Source organism: Harpia harpyja, chromosome 18 (genome assembly GCF_026419915.1).
Source record: "Harpia harpyja isolate bHarHar1 chromosome 18, bHarHar1 primary haplotype, whole genome shotgun sequence".
NCBI classification, from domain to species: Eukaryota; Metazoa; Chordata; class Aves; order Accipitriformes; family Accipitridae; genus Harpia; species Harpia harpyja.
In genome coordinates, this window is record NC_068957.1 from 15,913,522 (window position 1) to 15,930,692 (window position 17,171).

General features: G+C 43.4%; 1 protein-coding gene across 10 annotated transcripts in view; it reads left to right on the forward strand.

Moving 5' to 3' along the window:
- The window catches only part of LOC128154031 (5-hydroxytryptamine receptor 2A-like), a 108,147-nt gene that overhangs the window by 87,187 nt on the left and 3,789 nt on the right, over positions 1-17,171 (forward strand). For 4 of the 10 annotated variants that reach the window (XM_052814070.1, XM_052814078.1, XM_052814077.1 and 1 more), the window contains 4 exons: positions 9,946-10,751; positions 11,420-14,192; positions 14,323-15,601; positions 15,742-15,893. In XM_052814070.1, the coding sequence (XP_052670030.1) occupies positions 9,946-10,751; positions 11,420-11,581 (968 nt within the window). In that variant the 3' untranslated portion in view covers positions 11,582-14,192; positions 14,323-15,601; positions 15,742-15,893. Of the gene's footprint in view, positions 1-9,945; positions 11,217-11,419; positions 15,602-15,741; positions 15,894-16,918; positions 17,099-17,171 lie in introns of those variants that run through there. The other 6 variants (XM_052814071.1, XM_052814072.1, XM_052814074.1 and 3 more) reach the window with 6 other exon arrangements.

The following is a 17,171-nucleotide window of genomic DNA, read 5'->3' on the forward strand; positions in this document are numbered from 1 at the left end:
CCTCCTTTGCTGGGAGCATAGCTGAGAGGGTGTACAGCATGTCTGGACTTTGTTTATGTCTTGTTCATTCTCTTTGATGCAGATACAGCTGGTCCAGGGGAGTCTTTACTTGCATCCCTTTTTTTGAAGACACAGGCAGAACCGATACGCCCCAGAGAGTCTGTTCAGGGCACTGAAATGCCGTTGGATTTCCACCCTCCCCAGCGCATGCGATAGGGCTTACCCATTTACTTGGGCTTTCTCCAGAAGGTTGCATTAAATGGAGAAAGAAAAGTACTCTTGGTGTGTATCTAGCTTATTTTAGAGTAACTGTTTTTACTTCATAAATGAATTTAGAAATATGACAGACACAGGAATAAACTGAACGTGGAATGAAAGAGAAGGACTAGCCCAAAGTGCATTGTTGCTGTCTTCTGGCTCTTACCTACTTGTCACTTGGAAAGGCCTGATGAAATCCCATGCAATTTTCAAGAGGATGAAATAGGTTAAGTAAACTCATCTGCCCTTCAGTATTAAGTATCACAAAAGAATTTGTGCATTTCTGTACCTGATTAAGTATCAAATTCAAAGCAGCCCTTAAGTGCAGGCTGGTCAGTTTGCATTTTCTAAATCTTGCTTCAGTTGGACTGAAGAAACTTTTAAAAGTATCCCATGTAAAGAATCCTGAATTCAGTTCCTGAATCAGAATTTAAAATAGGAAGTAAAAAGCATGTAATTTATCTTAATTTAGTAGCTTTTGCATTCCGTTTTCCTGAAATGTTAATGCTGACAGCAAAACATAATAGAGGTTCTTTGCTCATTGAGCTATGAATTTGGCAGGTTGCACAAGCCTAAACCTATGATTAGGTTTTTAAGCAGGGGAACATAACAGAGTCCTCCTGTCTGTTGACAATTGCTTTATGAACGGGTCTTTTCCAAAGTCCTCTTTGTTCCAGAGTAAAGTACATCACAGCCAGTTGTCCTGTGTTTTAGCAAATGTAACCTGAGCAAGACTTTTTGTGTTCAGTTAGAGAAAAAGTGGGTGCTGTGAAGTGCTGGGCTTGTAAAAATGAGTTTTGTGATAGATAGCACTGTGCTGAGGCTGGAAATAGAAATGTAGGCAACAGAAATACCCACACAATTGAAAATGAAAATAAACTATAGATGTGAGCTTGCTGGCAGAATCTGATGTTTCAAGACTTCAGACTTTGGACAGTTACAAGTGCAAAGGTTTTCACGAGTAATATGTGGACTTAACCATCTCACCGGACTACCTGTATCCTGCTCTGAGGAAGGTGGCTTTGGGCCACCCTGGCCAGGAGAGGAGATCCCCATGCAGCTCTCAGCAGGAGTGATGAGGAGCTAGGCAAACTCTAAATGCACACCGTATAATGCAGGAGAAAGTGTTAACTGGGTAATATTAGTATAAAAAAAAATTACACTGGAAATGTGAATGAAAGAACTTCAGTGATGTGGAAGAGTGCATAAACATTGCTTCTGATATGAAAATAAGTAAAACATTTTAATTCTGAAGCTCCTCGTTGCCCAGCTGTGTGCCTGCTAGCACAAAAGGGGTTTTCCTCTGCTTCCCAGAAAGTTCAAGGTTTGGTCATTTACTAGAGAGCGCCAAAATTACACATGCTACCAATTTCCCAGCTCACAGTTTTACATCCTTAGTAACAGTGTAAATTCAATTTACTTAAGTGACTGAGATAAGGCCACCCTTTAAATTCTGCTCTTTGTATCAGTGCCATAAGCAGACCCCACATGTCTTTTGTTTGTTTGTTTGAAAACAGAATAAGTGACAAAAAAAGGAAATGCACTGTTGAATTACAGTAATACCATGATATGTGTTTCTTTTCATTCTCTCTCTGACTCACTAAAGATATTATAATTTTGATTTCAGGTAGATATCCAGGGTTTGTATATATAATAAACCATTCAAGTTTAAAAACGAATTTTACATCCCCATTTAACTTTCGTACTATTTCATTGTTTTATTGAGGAGATCTATTTATAGAAGTATGAAAGACATGTGCTGCAAGGAGCAGTAAATGCTTATCTCAGATTAAGTGACCTTATGTCTAACAGCTTTTTGCTTCTGCCCTGAGTGTTCCTCTCTCACACAGGCTGAGCAGCCCCCTGCATCCAAGCTGTCCTAATGATGTCCTTAAAGAGCCTCCAGGTATCAGTTAAACCGTCCCCTATCTCACTGGGGATAATTCCAGTGGGAAATGATACTCAGCTTGAGGAATGTGCTTGGAATGGCACCACTGATATTAAAAGGAATTGTAGCTTCCCTAAAGGCTAAGAGGAGGTTGTGCATGGAGGTAAAGGGGGACTGGAGTAATTCACGTAGCTTCCCTTGGGTCATGGTTTTAGAGCATGTTTAGTGTTTTGGTCTGCATTTCTGCCCATAGGTGTGTCTCTGGGATCAGTGACTTTCTCAGCGAGGCATTTGTTTGTTCCCATGGCGTGCTTGCTGATGAGATGTGTTTGCTCCTGAGCACTCTCCGTTCAGTGTGGGGCAGTAGTTGCTCCTGACAGACTGTGCGTTGGGATAGGAGCACACACCCATGAATTTCTTGGCAGGCTTCAGGCTCTGGTTAGCAAACAAACTTTTGGACATGTTTCTTGGAAAAAAATGGCAAAAACACTGCTAATGGAGAAGACAACAAATGGAAGGTCAGAATGTGTTACCAGAATTTTGCTCAAACATTTCCCACCGAGCAGGCTGGTTCTGTTTGTGGCTCATCGTTTGGAGACAAGGAAGCAGTGTTAAGACAACTATCACTGGCAAAGCAAAGGTTAGACAGGCACCCTTCACCTCCTGGAAAAGTGTACAAATTCCTGATTATGAGCACTGCTTTGGTAGAAGGACAGTAACACTATTGCTGAGAAAAATGGTTGCATGTTAGTAAAGCCTAAGACAGGTAGCATTAGTTTCTCTCCAGATTTGGGAGAAATTTGTATTAATGTATTTTTGTCTTTTTATGTTTGACATTAAATGTCTGACAGTGTATGTTTGACTGAAATTCTTCCCTTGCGAGCATGAGGGCTCGTAGTTGATGATTTTGGTAGGCAGAGGCACTGCAGTGGTGGCAATCCTGATAGTTTTTGTTAGCCTCAAGTTAGCGCAGAGGTGGCATTAACATTGCAAGCCAGGCTGCTACTTGCTTCTGGTGGAGCAGTAGGGCAGGTTTGTGCTCACAAAACTTTTTCTGGCCTATCTTCTGGTCGTGGGTGATACAGAAACCCTTGCTTTACAGCCTAGAGGCATGACACTAAGGCTTCATCTGCCTCTGTTTCCCATTCGTTTGAATACACGGTTATTTTCTCTAAAGACATTCTTTTGCCTGAGTGTTTGTACTGTGATTCCCAAGAGGGGCATTGATCTCCCTGCCACATCAGCAAGAGTTATCAGGGTGAGGAAGACCACAACAGTTGATAACAAGCTGAGTTCGTAGCAAGGGAACTACCTAGGGATTTCAGGCACAGGTACCTGGATTGGTTTGATTTTGTCATCAGATGTCAGTGAAATATTTTGCCTGGGACAGCAGCAGATGGTGATAGTCTGTGAAGTGTTTTGCACAGAAGATGGATTGACCATCCTACCACATCCATTCCCAAGGGGCAAGGGAGATGCCGGTGCCTCCTGTTTGAGGCTACTGACCATCAGTTCAGGCATCACTGTTTGATGTCTTGGGGAAGCCCAGCCCTGGTAGCAGGTATGCTGTGAGCAGGAGCAGGAGCCCCATCCCCCTGGGTTCAAATGCACCATTGGAAACAAGTGAATGAGCAAACCAAGATAAGTAATTTAGGAAAACAGAAGAGCGGGTGGGAAAATAATTTATTTCTTCTGTCTTTTACTGGCATTTGCTGGTTTTCCATCTGGGCTCAGGTTGTTCAGTGCTCTCACAAGGTTTAAGTAAAGGTCAGCAGCTTGTTCAGGCACAGTCAGTAATTACATTCATCTGTTTGCAGTTGTGCTTGCTGTGGGCAGGGAGATCCTTCAAAGTTCAGCCCCCTTTTATCTTTGCCTTTAAACCAATACAAGGCTGGGACTGTTGTTTTATTAGAACAGTTATATAAAACTAGACCTAATCCAACCCTGAAGGTGCATTGTTGCTGTATTAGCACATAAAATGCATTCCAGTTAGTCTGCTGACATATGGGGAATATATGGAATTTTTGTGGTTTTGAACACTACAGAAGCCCACATTCTTCGATTTGCCTCTGAAGAGCTTTGCTTCCTAAAACCGGTGCCTTTTCTTTCACAATGCAAGTCAGGAGGCTACTGTCTGTTGGGGTTTACTTCCCTCTGTCTGTTAGTTATTATTAGAGAAATGTGCAGGCACTTTGCCAGACACTTCTGTTAAGAAACCAAACAGATTGGTTTTAGTTTTTTTCCCTTTTCTGAGAGGGTTAGGTTCCTATTTCCTCTAACAGACTTTAATGCTAATGCATAGTTATAGCAGCTGCTAACACTCAGGTGAACGTCTCTTAAAGTTGTAACCCACGTTTATTTTCCATAATAATAAATATGATGTTAAAGATATGGATTTAAACACGCAGTGTTTATCATGGACAGCAGTGTTCTTGGGTTTGCTGCATAGACTGCTTTTGTGGCCACCATAGGCTTGTTTGGCACACAGCAATTTCTCTCTGCTTTTTTTTTTTTTAAATTGTGTGTAAATGCCAGAAGGATGGTAGTGAGGTCCAAAGCCCACCTGCATCAGCAGAGCCTTTGCCATGGACCACAGCGGACTTTGAATCCAGCACTGACATCAGGAGAGGTGGTCCCTGGCATTCCCAAGCTTATGTACCTGCAGCAAAATGTGACCCCTCTTGTGTTCAGGCCTGAGAATCCCACACACGGAAAGACAGAGTAAACCCATACACAGGCCTCTGTTTTCTTTAGTGAGGTTGCTGTCCCTGGAGGACATTATATCTTCTTGTATAAGAATGTTGTGAGAAAGAATGGAAATTACTTCCTTTCTTAGTGAAAATAACCATCAAAGACTCCATCTTTCCAGTAATCTCTATCAGTCTCATGGGCTTTCACAGAAGAAAACAGGATATTAAACACAAAACCATTATTGTTTTTCATTTAAGTCTAAATTCTGTGAATGTCAATTTAGACTTTTTAGCCAGCTTTTTTTTCTGGAGCAAGACAGTAAATGTTTTACAAAGCTGTATTTGTAGGTATTTGGGGTTTGTTTTATTAATTGAGAATCTGTGAAGAGCATCTGTTACTCTGTGTCCATGGCATCATCTCAGCCCCATTTGGTGAACCATTCTGCTGGCTTAAGAAGATCTTTAAAGCTGACAAGAAGCAGCTAGGACAACAACTGTAATTGGATTTGTGATCCAGAGGATCTCCCTCTGTCTTGCTTCCCGCTAATCTGTCAGACAGAAGCGAAAAAATCACATTCATCTTCTCCTTTGTGAACTGCTGTGGTGAATAAGGACGTCCTGCTCCAGCTGCTGACTGGCAGAAGGTTGCACAGAGCTCCCAGTGTTGAGTCTAGCAGGGACATGGTTCATGGTTTGCTGGCTGGTGGTGGCTGGTTGTCTCTTCTTACTGGGGCAAAACCAGTTGCCCTAGGCACTGCTCAGACATCAAGCAAGAGGACCAAGTTTGCTCTGAAGAGCAAAGAGTGATATGCAATAAGCTCGCAAAACTTTTACCTTGCAAGTTTTTGGAGCAACGCCACCTCTCTTTGGGAATTTGCTGCTGCCTTAGTTAGAAAGGGTTATTTGACGCAACTGGAAAACGCTTCTGAGGCTGGAGACCTCAGCTTACGAAATCAGCCTGACGTTTGTTGATGAAGAGTGTGACAGCTCAGTTGCAAGGCAAAAACTCATTAAATGCTCTGCACTGGGGCTTGGAGAGCTGAACAGCAGTAAGACTGGACAGCAGTAGGCTTCGGAGCCTCTTGCCTGATTTAATACTCACTGTCCTTGTGCTGGTGTAGTGAGTTTGGCTTTCTCTGACCAACTGACCTTAGTTCTTAAATTATGAACAGTTACAACTGCAGTGTTAGTATTGTGGGTTGCTTGATTCAAGTGGAGTTGAATGCCTTCTCTGTGCTTGTTCAAACAGCTGAACTCAAGTAAGGCAGGCATTCATGCTTACTCATGTTCAGGTGCCATGGGAATGATTAGTGATAAGCACAGCGTGTACTGATCAGGGTAACCCTACTGAAATCAGGGCCAGGGTGTGAGCTGTGTCTGCAAGCAGATATTTGTGCATTTGGGATTGTGGCAGTAGCAATTTTGCAGTAATCCCCCATGAAGGAAGCCCCTCTGGGGTGTCTGAGACCTTCCACACTTCACTTCTCACTAGTGGGGTGATGTAGAATTAGTCCCTGTTGCCCAAGTTGTGTAACAGACTTAGTTCCCTTCAGGGCTGGATTGTGGAGTAGATCAGTGGTAAATCTCATATTAAAGAATATGTTACAAAAGAGAAGTGTGAGGCAGAAGAAAGCATTTGAGATGAGGGTAATGCTGCCCATTCAGCAGTGCTGTAGGCTAGCTAGCAGCTGAATGAATGTGTGTTGGCAGCTCCTCCGAGGGCATCCTTCTTCCTACTGCTGTTAACGACGGGATTTTCCTGGATTGGAGGAAAGAGCAAACAAAGACCTGGTGCTCTCTCTCTTCTGTGCTTTCTCAGCTTGAAATCCCACTTTGTTATGAGAGAGGCGAGGGACACTTTTCCATTACAGCAGCTACCTCCTCATTCCCTATCATCAATGCTGAGGTATCTCATGCTCATGCAGAGTTTTAGGCTGCCATCAGTGCTCTTGATTTGTATATTCATTATATCCCACAACTAGGTTATTCTTCCCAAATGTACTTTATGTGTGTGACCATGAAGATATCCTGAAACTTCATCTCATTTCCCTTGGCTAAAGCAATAACACAAAATTCAATTATGACTATTTCATGAATGAACCTTTATTCATTTTGGAGTTTTATTTCAAAGGGTATGTGTTATAGAGGGCTCTAAAGCATAAAATTATCCATGCAGATATAATCCCAGTGTAATGCCACTGATCTAATGAAGATCTCTTCTTTGTGCAAAGACTGCTCTGTCCACCTCCCACCACTTGCTGAATGTCTGTGGTTTGATTGAGCCAAGGCATTAGAAAGATGTCTTTAACAATCAAGAGTCAATGGCTTGATGGGATGAAGGTTATTGCAGTCACAGGGATTTGGCACAGGCAAGGTAACAGGGGTTAACATATCAGAAAGGAGGCAAGTGTAAACCGATAAACATTATCATGTAGAGGGAAAGAAGACCGAATCCTGGAACTATCATTTGGGCTAAGGAATCACAGAAGGCATTTATAATCATTACTTTTCAGAAGAAATTCCTTCACTAGATTACTGGCAAATGGTAATTTTATGGTAATGATATATTGCAGATGTATTCTCCAGAACCCTGGAAAACACTTGCCTAGAGTGGGAAAAATGCCCTGGTTAATCTCTTCAGCATGTTACTCTTTCTGTTTAGAAATTCAGAGTCCCACAGGATTAGTTCTAGGACCTGTGCTATTCACAGCAACCCCAAAAAAGCAATCCAGACACAACAGTGGCCTCCGCATTGGTTATTTCTTGCATGAAGGAGCTAAGGAAGGAAATGGCCAGCCCCACAGACATGTCTGCAGAGTGAGTGCTCACTGACAGCCAGGCGGCCAGAGGGTAGGAAGCGAAGAACAAAAGACATTCTGCTGCACTCTAAATGCTGGGATGTGCAGGTTTTTTCCCTTCTTTAAAAGGACAGAGAGGAGTTTGAAAAGAAATGGAGAAAGATAATCAAAGGCATAAAATGAGTTTGGCATGAGGAGAGAGAGTAAATAGGATATCATTCTTCAGTTCCAAAAGAGATGTCAGACAATAGGGGTGATAAAGGTCTATAAAATCACTGAGAAGGTGGAAAAGGTGACCAGAGAGTGATTATTCACTGTTTCTCACAGTAGAGGAACTGAGGGGAGTCAAAGGAAATTATCAGGCAGCAAATTTTAAATGAGCAAGAAACACTTTGTTCACATGACAAAGATAGGTTGTGGAACTGAATGCCACTGAGTATTGTAGAGTTATAAATGAGATCAAGAATTTACAGAAGATAGGTCTCAAAGGTTATTTTAAAAACGAGGTGTGGATCCAACTTCTCGCTGTGGAATTCTCTAAGCTATAATGCCAACAGCTGCCCCATTTTGTACCATGGCCCTAAACTTCTGGTACCTGCCAAGGACACAAGACAGGGCTAGATGAACCCATGATGGTCCAACTAGATCTGGCCCACCATGTCTTTGCCATGTTCTCACACATAGGTTGTGGTATTCCAAAATATGTTGTTGCTTTTGTTGGTTTTGGCTGTGTCTAGACAGATTTCTTTGGAAGGTTTTGGGTCTGACCTGGTGTGGGACTGAGCTCCACAGATCAAGGTACAAAGTTTGGATCTCAGTACACATGAAAAATATTCCAGTGAGATCCAGTACTCTGGCATGAGTCCTGTATTCCCTCTTCTTTCTGTCCCCACAGTAAATTGCTGATGACTTTCACAAGCTAGAATAGAGCTGGTATGCAGATACATATTCCTTAGAGGAAAACAGTGTTGGAGGACATTAAGTAAATGCATCTGAATTACAGCTATTCAAAATGCTTTCATTCTTTCATTCCTTCACTCTGAGGGACAAGCCAGCGGCTAGCCGTGTGTGCAGACTACTATGTGCAGTCCTGGACAGTCATGCTCCGGGCTTGACATGCTGTCTGCTCTGCCTGTGTGCCAAACAGCATGGACATATAGCCGTCTGCAGAGATCCTCCATGCAGGACTCCTGCTTCTGCTTCAGGAAGGCCTGATGTCCTGAAATCCTGGACTAACAAGCTGTGCTAGATGATGCTGAAGAGGAAAAGGGATGCAGTGTTCTTAATCTCACTAGTCTGCCCTTAAGTCCAGGATACAAGAGAAACTGCCTTGGCAAGTGCAGTGATTCCCGAGGCTTGTTAGTCTGCTTAGTGCTTAGGAGTAGCTGGAAGCTGTGCTCTAGTTATTATTATTATAATTGAGTCATTTAAAGTTTCCTTCCTGTCAGCCAGAGGGTTTGTAGCTGGGGTTCTGATTTCAGACTGTCATGTCAATCTGATTACCATTTTAGTTACACCTTTCTACTTTCATGTTGTCTGTTGTTCCAGTTTTTAGCCCTGTATTCAAGATAGAGGGATAGGAATCAGGCAGCCTTTTCATTTGACTCTGTAATTGCCGCCTCTAAGAATTCAAGCAAGACTGTCTCTATGGTACTTTTAAGTTTCACCCTGCTTGTGGATGAAATGCCTGGGCAGGCAGAGCTTGCAGAGACCACCGTCTGCTTGCACTAAAGTAGCTGATAAGGACCCAGAAAGCCAGGAGCTTTTCTTCCATGGGTCCGTGATGCCATGGAAAAAGTGGCCATTTTTCTATCAGGATTATTTTAATGTCTTTAAGAAACTTGCTTCTAAATCTTTATAGCTGTAATTCTTTTGCATTTTGATAATTTTCCTCTCTAAAATTTGCTACTATCTACCCTATGTCAGTGATTTCAACACCCCCCCCACCAACTGGCAGGCATGGAGTGGCCAGGTGGAACAGAGCAGGATAATGACTGCCCTTTCTACACCAACAAATTGCAATTAATGCTAGAAAAAGAACTTAATAAAGGAGTTACACTGCATTTGCTGTGTCAGCTGTGGAGTGCAGGAAAGCTGCAGTTGTTCCCAGCCGAGAGTGTTCATGCCCTGGAGCTGCACTCCCAGGAGTGTTGTTACGTGAGGTTTTCCCTTCCATCTGGGAGTAGGAACTTCTCTTTCGAACCGCTTTAGGCAGCAGGCTGAATGCATGCAGGACCTGCATCATCTCTGCTGCCTCTTTGGAGCCCTGTCCATCCAGGTAACAGTCTCTTTTTTGGTCTCCTTCTTCTAGGGATATCTATGCCCATTCCGGTCATTGGTTTGCAGGATGACTCCAGAGTGTTCGTAAATGGGACCTGTGTCCTCAATGATGAGAACTTCGTCCTCATTGGATCCTTCATGGCGTTCTTCATCCCTCTCATCATCATGGTGATCACGTATTGCCTGACTGTCCAGGTGCTGCAGAGACAGGCAACGGTGTTCATGTGTGGAGAGGTGCCCAAGCAGAGGAGGAGCAGCGTAAACTGCCTCAAGAAGGAAAACAACACAGAGAACATTTCAATGCTTCACAATCATGAGGGAGCATCTCACTTGAACTCTCCTGTAAATAAGGAGGCAGTGCTTTTTCGGAAAGGAACTATGCAGTCCATCAACAACGAGCGAAGAGCCTCCAAGGTCCTGGGCATTGTCTTCTTTTTGTTCCTCATCATGTGGTGCCCATTTTTCATCACTAATGTCATGTCTGTCCTTTGCAAGGAAGCCTGTGATAAAGCCCTCTTGAGTGAACTCCTTGATGTGTTTGTTTGGGTGGGGTATGTTTGCTCTGGGATTAATCCCCTCGTGTACACACTCTTCAACAAAACATACCGCAGGGCTTTTTCCAATTACATCCGTTGCCAATACAAGACCAGTAAAAAATCAGCGCTGCGGCAGAATCAGTGTCTGAATGTTGCTTCAACAGCTTTATATGGGAAAGATCTGACTTTAACTAGTTATCGAAATGGCAATGAACTCAATAGCATGGAACTAGATGAAGTTGAGGAGGGCCTTGAAATGCAACCAGGGACTTCAGAGCTCTCCATAAACAGCTGTAATGTTGTAAGTGAAAGAGTGAGCTGTGTGTAAAGGTGGCTCACACAGCCTTTTGCTACAGTTTATCTGTAGCCAAAATATATTGTGTAAAAATGTTAAGTGTTGGTCAAAGGACAATGTAAATATTGCATTCTGAACAAAGCTTTTTTTTTTTTTTAAAGAAAAAAAAGAGTTGTCTTTCCAGTCCAGTACTTAAAATCATATATATTAATATACTGCAGTGAAGTTTAAGGTTCTATATTTACTGTTAATACTAGATCAGAACTATTATTTACTTTGCATATGTCATGGACAAAATGTTTGAATTCTTCTTCCAGTGCATGAACAAAAATGCTGAATATTTATCTCAGGTGGCATTTGCTGGAGTCCAGAATGGCACGTTAATAGTTATATATCAAATACATGCTATTAGACTTGGTCAGTATAACTTTCTTTTTCAAGTTGACAGTAAATATATACTTTAAATCCTCACCCCTATTTGTGCCGTGTAAAGACTGTACAGAAACCTGGCAGAGAGACATCATGAAAGCATAGCAGCTGTGCAGGCACCTGGCCAGACATGTCCTCTTACGGGTAGTGGCTTGCTGCCATACTGGGGCAATCTTGCACTTCAAGGGACCTCTGTTAAATTTTAAATCCCTCTCAAATCCTGCTGTTTTCTTTCCATTCCCCAGGAGGCTCCGGCTCCCCTAAGGAAGGTGGGGAATGCAGTTCTGGTGTGGTTTTGCGATCCTGGCTGGGATCACTTGCACACTTGGAGAAGAAGCATGAGAAACAAAGCGAACGCCAGTTATCTGCTTCAACCATTTTATAAATGGAGGGCCTCAGATTTATAAAAAGCCCTCCTTTGGTCTTGTAGATAATCATCAGCTCTGGGATGGAGCAAGCTGTGCTCAGTGTGGATGGCACTGCCTTCACAGATTGCTTGGATGATCAGGGTCTTTGGTTGACCTGGAGAAGAGCTCTCTGGCTTTGTAAGGGCTCTTGTCTTCTCAGTCCTCACATCTATTTATTCCTTAGCTTGTTTAGCATTTGCTTTTGTTTTTCAACATCCTGGGACTTGCAGTGCTGGTGATAAAACACTGCTTTGGGTGTAGAGCAGAAGCTGCTCTGTGTGTGATGCTGGTCGGGTCAGGCTGTGAGGTACAGGGTACACCTCCCTGGAGTATGCTGGGAGAGAGGCATAAACGAGGATCCCTGCTCATTTCCCCTGCCTCAGGAGGAGGTGGGCAGAGCTGGACAGAGCATGTGACTGGAATCATTTGCTGGTGATGTGGTTTAAAAGCAAACGATTACCAGGGACAGGAAGGAAGCAGACCTCAAGCTAGTCTACATGGAAGATTAATCTGGATTAACTTTTTAATTTTATTTATTCCATTTCACTCCCAAAGTCAATTATAGTATATCATATTAACACCGCTTACATCTTAATGAAAGCACCCACATTGAGATTTAATACAGTTTAAGTAATCTGCTTTTAATTCACAGCATGTATAATTTGAATTAATTTTCCTCTGTGTTCCTGTGTAGACAAACCCTCCAGGGCATCGTGTCTTTCTGGCAGTGTGCCTCTGGGGTGATGCCGCTCATGCAATTTTCCTTGTGTAGAGTGTTGCCTAATGCCAGATATCACCCATAAGGTTTTTACATCTTCATTTAACTAATGCACAAATGCTGCGGTGCCCATCTAACATGGATGCATTTAGCATCACTGACAGCCTCTGGCTATGAAAATCCTTAGAACTGAAAAGCTTACACTAGGCATGGATAAATTGCATTTTACTAACATGAACTGCTTATACTCTAAGCTTGCTGTGTTCATCCCATCAAAATTAACTTGTAGAAGAAATGGAAAATTCTGCTAGTGCTTTAGCATAACATTGTGCTGTTGCATTGCCGTGTACAGCAACAACCTCGCTGAGGCCACTACCGAAACACAACATACGGGTTGCATCTGCTGCTGTGTTGCACCCGGCTTGATGTGTTGAAGTTGATGGTCCTCTCTTCTCCCTCGTCCCCTCCTGGGAAAAACCCATAGTACTTCCATGCAGGCAGGCGAGGTATCCCGGTGTGGAGTGTAGCTTACTGCTTGCAGAAGGCAGCAGAGATGCACCATGTGCCAGCCTGCTGATACCACCATGGGCTTGAATGCTCAGGAATGCACTTGCCTCTCCAAAAAGGTCTGGTAACCAGTAGGAAAAGGACTGGCCAGAGACACAAACTTGTGCCTTCAGTGACTTCCCTTTGCTCTGAGTCAAATTTGTTTATCTCAAACAGTACAGAAAGATCACATTGCTTTTTAAGTTCTTTTTTTTCCTTGCGTGAATTCATAGCACATCTTTTCCGAACACGTATATGTGTGTGTATATATATGTGTGAGTATGTACATATATATACATATATACATATTTAAAAGCCAACCACAGACTTTGAAAGCATTTAGCAATAAGTTGAATTACAGTAGCTTCTAGCATATGTGTGAATAGCTCATTTTCCACAGCATCCTCAAACTCCATGTAAGTCCACACACAGGCATTCTCTTCATATAGGAGCCTTCATGTCTTATCTTTGCTGGTTCTGTTGTATGGGCAAAAAGAGAACCTACTATATTTGGATGTAAATAATGGGAATTGAACAGAGAATTTACAGAATTTTTATAAATGTTTTTAAAAAATCCAGCACCAGAACTGTAAATATGTCAACTGTGGCTACTCAGCTGGACCCATTCTGATGTATGTCACTTGTTTGGATAAACAAGGGGACTGCCTTACAGCGCCTGCGTTCTCTCCCGGCCAGCGGGTGATCACATTTTTGTGAATGGTTAAATACTGTCACTTACCCAACTTCCTTTGGGTCATTCACATCAGGGTTTTGTGATGCTGCTATTTATTTATTAAAGAGAGTTTGTTGGTTTAATCACTCTTAATTTTTTTTCATGGTCTATCAGAAAATAAATAAATGAACGTGCCCTCTCTTTCTTTCATCTGTCCCCAATTAAAACCTTTCCTGAGTGAAAAACATGTCCTGACCAAAAGATAAAACAACAACAAAAAATGAGGATAAGGATGAGGATAACTTTTCGTTTCTCCTCCCACACTTCAAGTATGACCTGCAGTTGCTTCATCACAGAAATTAGTGTCAGCAGATACCCCAACACTTCCAACCCCAAAACTTGTTAAATACGAAGACAGTGATAAACTATTCCCCCTCTTCTCCTTGCTCCCTCCAGGAATAACTGTTAAAAATGACTTTTTAAAAATTACCTCAATTTGAAGAATGGTTTTAGTTCTCTGCAACTTAACCAAAGTCAGGTTGTCCCCACAGCAGCTTTGTTTCTCCTGAGCTGTAGCCATCAACCACGGCGGTGCCTCAAGAAGCCCTGCCCTGGGGCTGTCTGATGGGAGTACCCGCTGGACGTTTTGTGTAAGTCCTCAAACCTCGGCTCAGGTATGGTTTTGTCTTACGAATAGCATGTGTGGTGGTGTTTTGTTTTGAGTTTGGACTGAACAAGTGAATATAGTTCCCTGGAAATGGTGCTGTAGGCTGAAACATGTTGGTTGCTTTGTTTCCCAAACAGATGGGAGATGTGCAGGCAGGCTGCCTGCGAGACGAGCATGCATGTAGAGGCTCTGACTCAGCAGACAGACCACCCTGTTTGACTTGCATCAGGGAGTCGACTTGTGGGGTCAGCCCCTGAACTAGCGCCTTCCTGAGCTGTAGGGGCTTGCAGCCTTCCCCACCAGAGGCCAGAAGCAAGGCTGGCCGCATTTGATCAGGCACAAAGCCTTGTGGCTGAGGAACCTGGCTTCCAGACCTGAGCTGGCTCATCTACATCTGTGACATATTGCCCCACGCAGCCAAGTCTGGGGTGCGGCATCCACGAAGTCAGCCACGGTGGCTTGGGGATCTCTGAGGGCCTCAAAGGCTGTCCTTTGAGGACAAGGGCCTGCTCCTTCAGTCCTGTGCTCGCTGAAGATAAGAGCAGGTACCCAGAGTCTGTGGCATTTGGGAGGCAATACAGTTCATAGCCAATGCTGAGGAGCCTCAAGACATCCCACCTCACCATGGCTCTCCTTGTTTTAATGACTTGTGAGTCAGCAGTAGTTTTTATCTGAGTGATAATTTAAAGATGCTAATGTTAGGTGATGTGTGAGTAGTCAGTGTGAACAGTGTGGTTAGTGCCTTTTTCTCTGTAGACACTCACGTCAACCATTAGTGCCTTTCTTCTGAACCGCCCTACAAAGAGGTTCATCACTGGCATGGAGCACAGCCAGTGCTCTTCCCTTCCAAGTCAGCAGGCTGACTGCAGTCATCTGATGTGCTGGAGCCATGAGGGCCCTGGATATGGAGAGCCAAATTCCAAAGGAAAAACATATTTTAAGAAAAAAAGCAAACCACAAGCAGCTCTTCAGAAATAGCTTTGAGCTAATGAAGGGTGTCTGATATTCTTGCAGACAAATTATGCTAATCTGGCATTCCAAAAGCAGCGTCCATCATGTGATAAAGATGCAGATGTCTCTTGGATGGGTTTCCTCCCTGGGTCACGGTATCATTAGGATAGCTATATGCCAAGCCAAGAACTGCATGTGGCTTTGTCTCCATTTCGGACTGGGGCAGAAAGGCATCAGAAGCTTTTTCCTGGGAAAAAGCATACAAAGACCACCAAGCCTTGGGCAGGTGCAGCAAAAGAACAGAGATAGACAGATGTACGCACACATCTGCACACACGAACACACACATCCCAGAGTCCCCAGAGAGCAACAGGAGATGTCATCATGCTTCAGTCTTCCCTTGAAAAAATGGGAATAGCTGAACAGCTGGCGAGGAAACCTGTGATGGGGAGTTCAAATGCAGCTGTAGGTGTCACTGTGAAATGTGGGCTGTTCTAGTGATAATGTAGTGGTGGGTGTGCATGTACCAAAAAATGCTCTGTTTTTTTATTTTTAACTATGAAGTTGTTATTGACTGTTCTGCCTCTCCCTCATTTTCTTTTAAGTCTCAGGTCTTCTGCTTGTTTGCTTTTACCCACACTGGAACTTGTGCTCTGAAGCTGTCAGAAGTTGACAAAATACCTGTGATGTGTCATTCCCTCTCCGCTGTGCAGGGATGCTGCGATCCCATAACAACATGGAGGTGGAGAGTCTTCAGGTGAGTGATTTTAGATATGTATGAGACAGATAATCAATGCAGCAAGGCATGCCTGCCGATTAAAGAACTACACCAGAAGATCTTTAACAAACAGTCAAGTGCATGAGCTACACGCAGAAAAATTTTGCTTAAAACTGTCCTAAACCATGGGTTCTGCTGACGGCAGGAGGGTATGTTGGCACATCGGGAGGGAGCCTGGCAGCGCAGGGTGCCCTGGGCTGCAGGCTGCTCCGCGCAGCCCTCCCACACACTCCCTCCAGGAGGGTGCTTGTTGTTACAACCGGGCACACCATGTCCTGGCACAGTGCCCAGCAGGATTTACTCCACTCTGTGCTGAGCAGTGCAACTGCCGAAAAGGTTGCAAAAGCCTGGCCTCCTGGGCCACAACTTCAAAGATTTGGGGAGGGGCCTAGCGAGTGGGTAAGGGTCTAGCAGCGACCAAAGTCCAATAACTCTGATTGCTCTGGGGTGGTGAAAGGAAGAGAATTATACAGACTGCTCACAGCAGCCAATGGGTGAAAAATTATTGTGGAAAATTGAGACTGTGAAGCAATCCTTGTTACGTATTACATCTCTCAAGAATGTTGCCTTATGTTCTGCTTCCCCCCAAAATGAAGGATCTCTTAGCATATAAATACAATTTCCCCAGCAGTTTACGGGGTGAATGGCTGCTGCTTTGTCACTCCAGTGGGCTACTAACTCTTAGGTGTTAGGTGACTTGAAAAATGAATCATGCAGCATCACACAGGGGCATGTTAAATCCACTGTTCCGAACTTTCCTGTGCTTGAATCATAATTAGTTCAACAAATAGGATAAATTAATGTTTAATTAAAATACAGCCTAATTATCCAACATATGTTTTTAATGGGATCTAATTGTGGCATTTTGAGTTATTTGAATTGCTTATACACTAAAAACGATCTGTAGGCTGGTGCCTGTTAGACCACTGCCTGGTTGCATTTTTTAAAATTCAGAGCAGTTTTACATTTGTGTGTGCTGCTTATGTTAGTGTCTCCTCCTGCAGAAGAACAGGCGGGTGCTGGTGACGGATGCTTATCAAAGCCACTGAAGATTTTAATCAGGGTCCTTTTCCCTGACTGAAGGCTAGAACAGCTCTTATGCAACTTTTGGGGGAGGAAGACTTCAGTGCCTCTCCTGCAGAGCCCACATTTGCCAAAGATCGTGATACTGCTCAAAGCAAAAGGTAAGTGCAAATGCGCAGCTGACATCTCAGCTGTGTCACAGGTTCCTCCCCTGTAGGCACCAATAGTTCATGT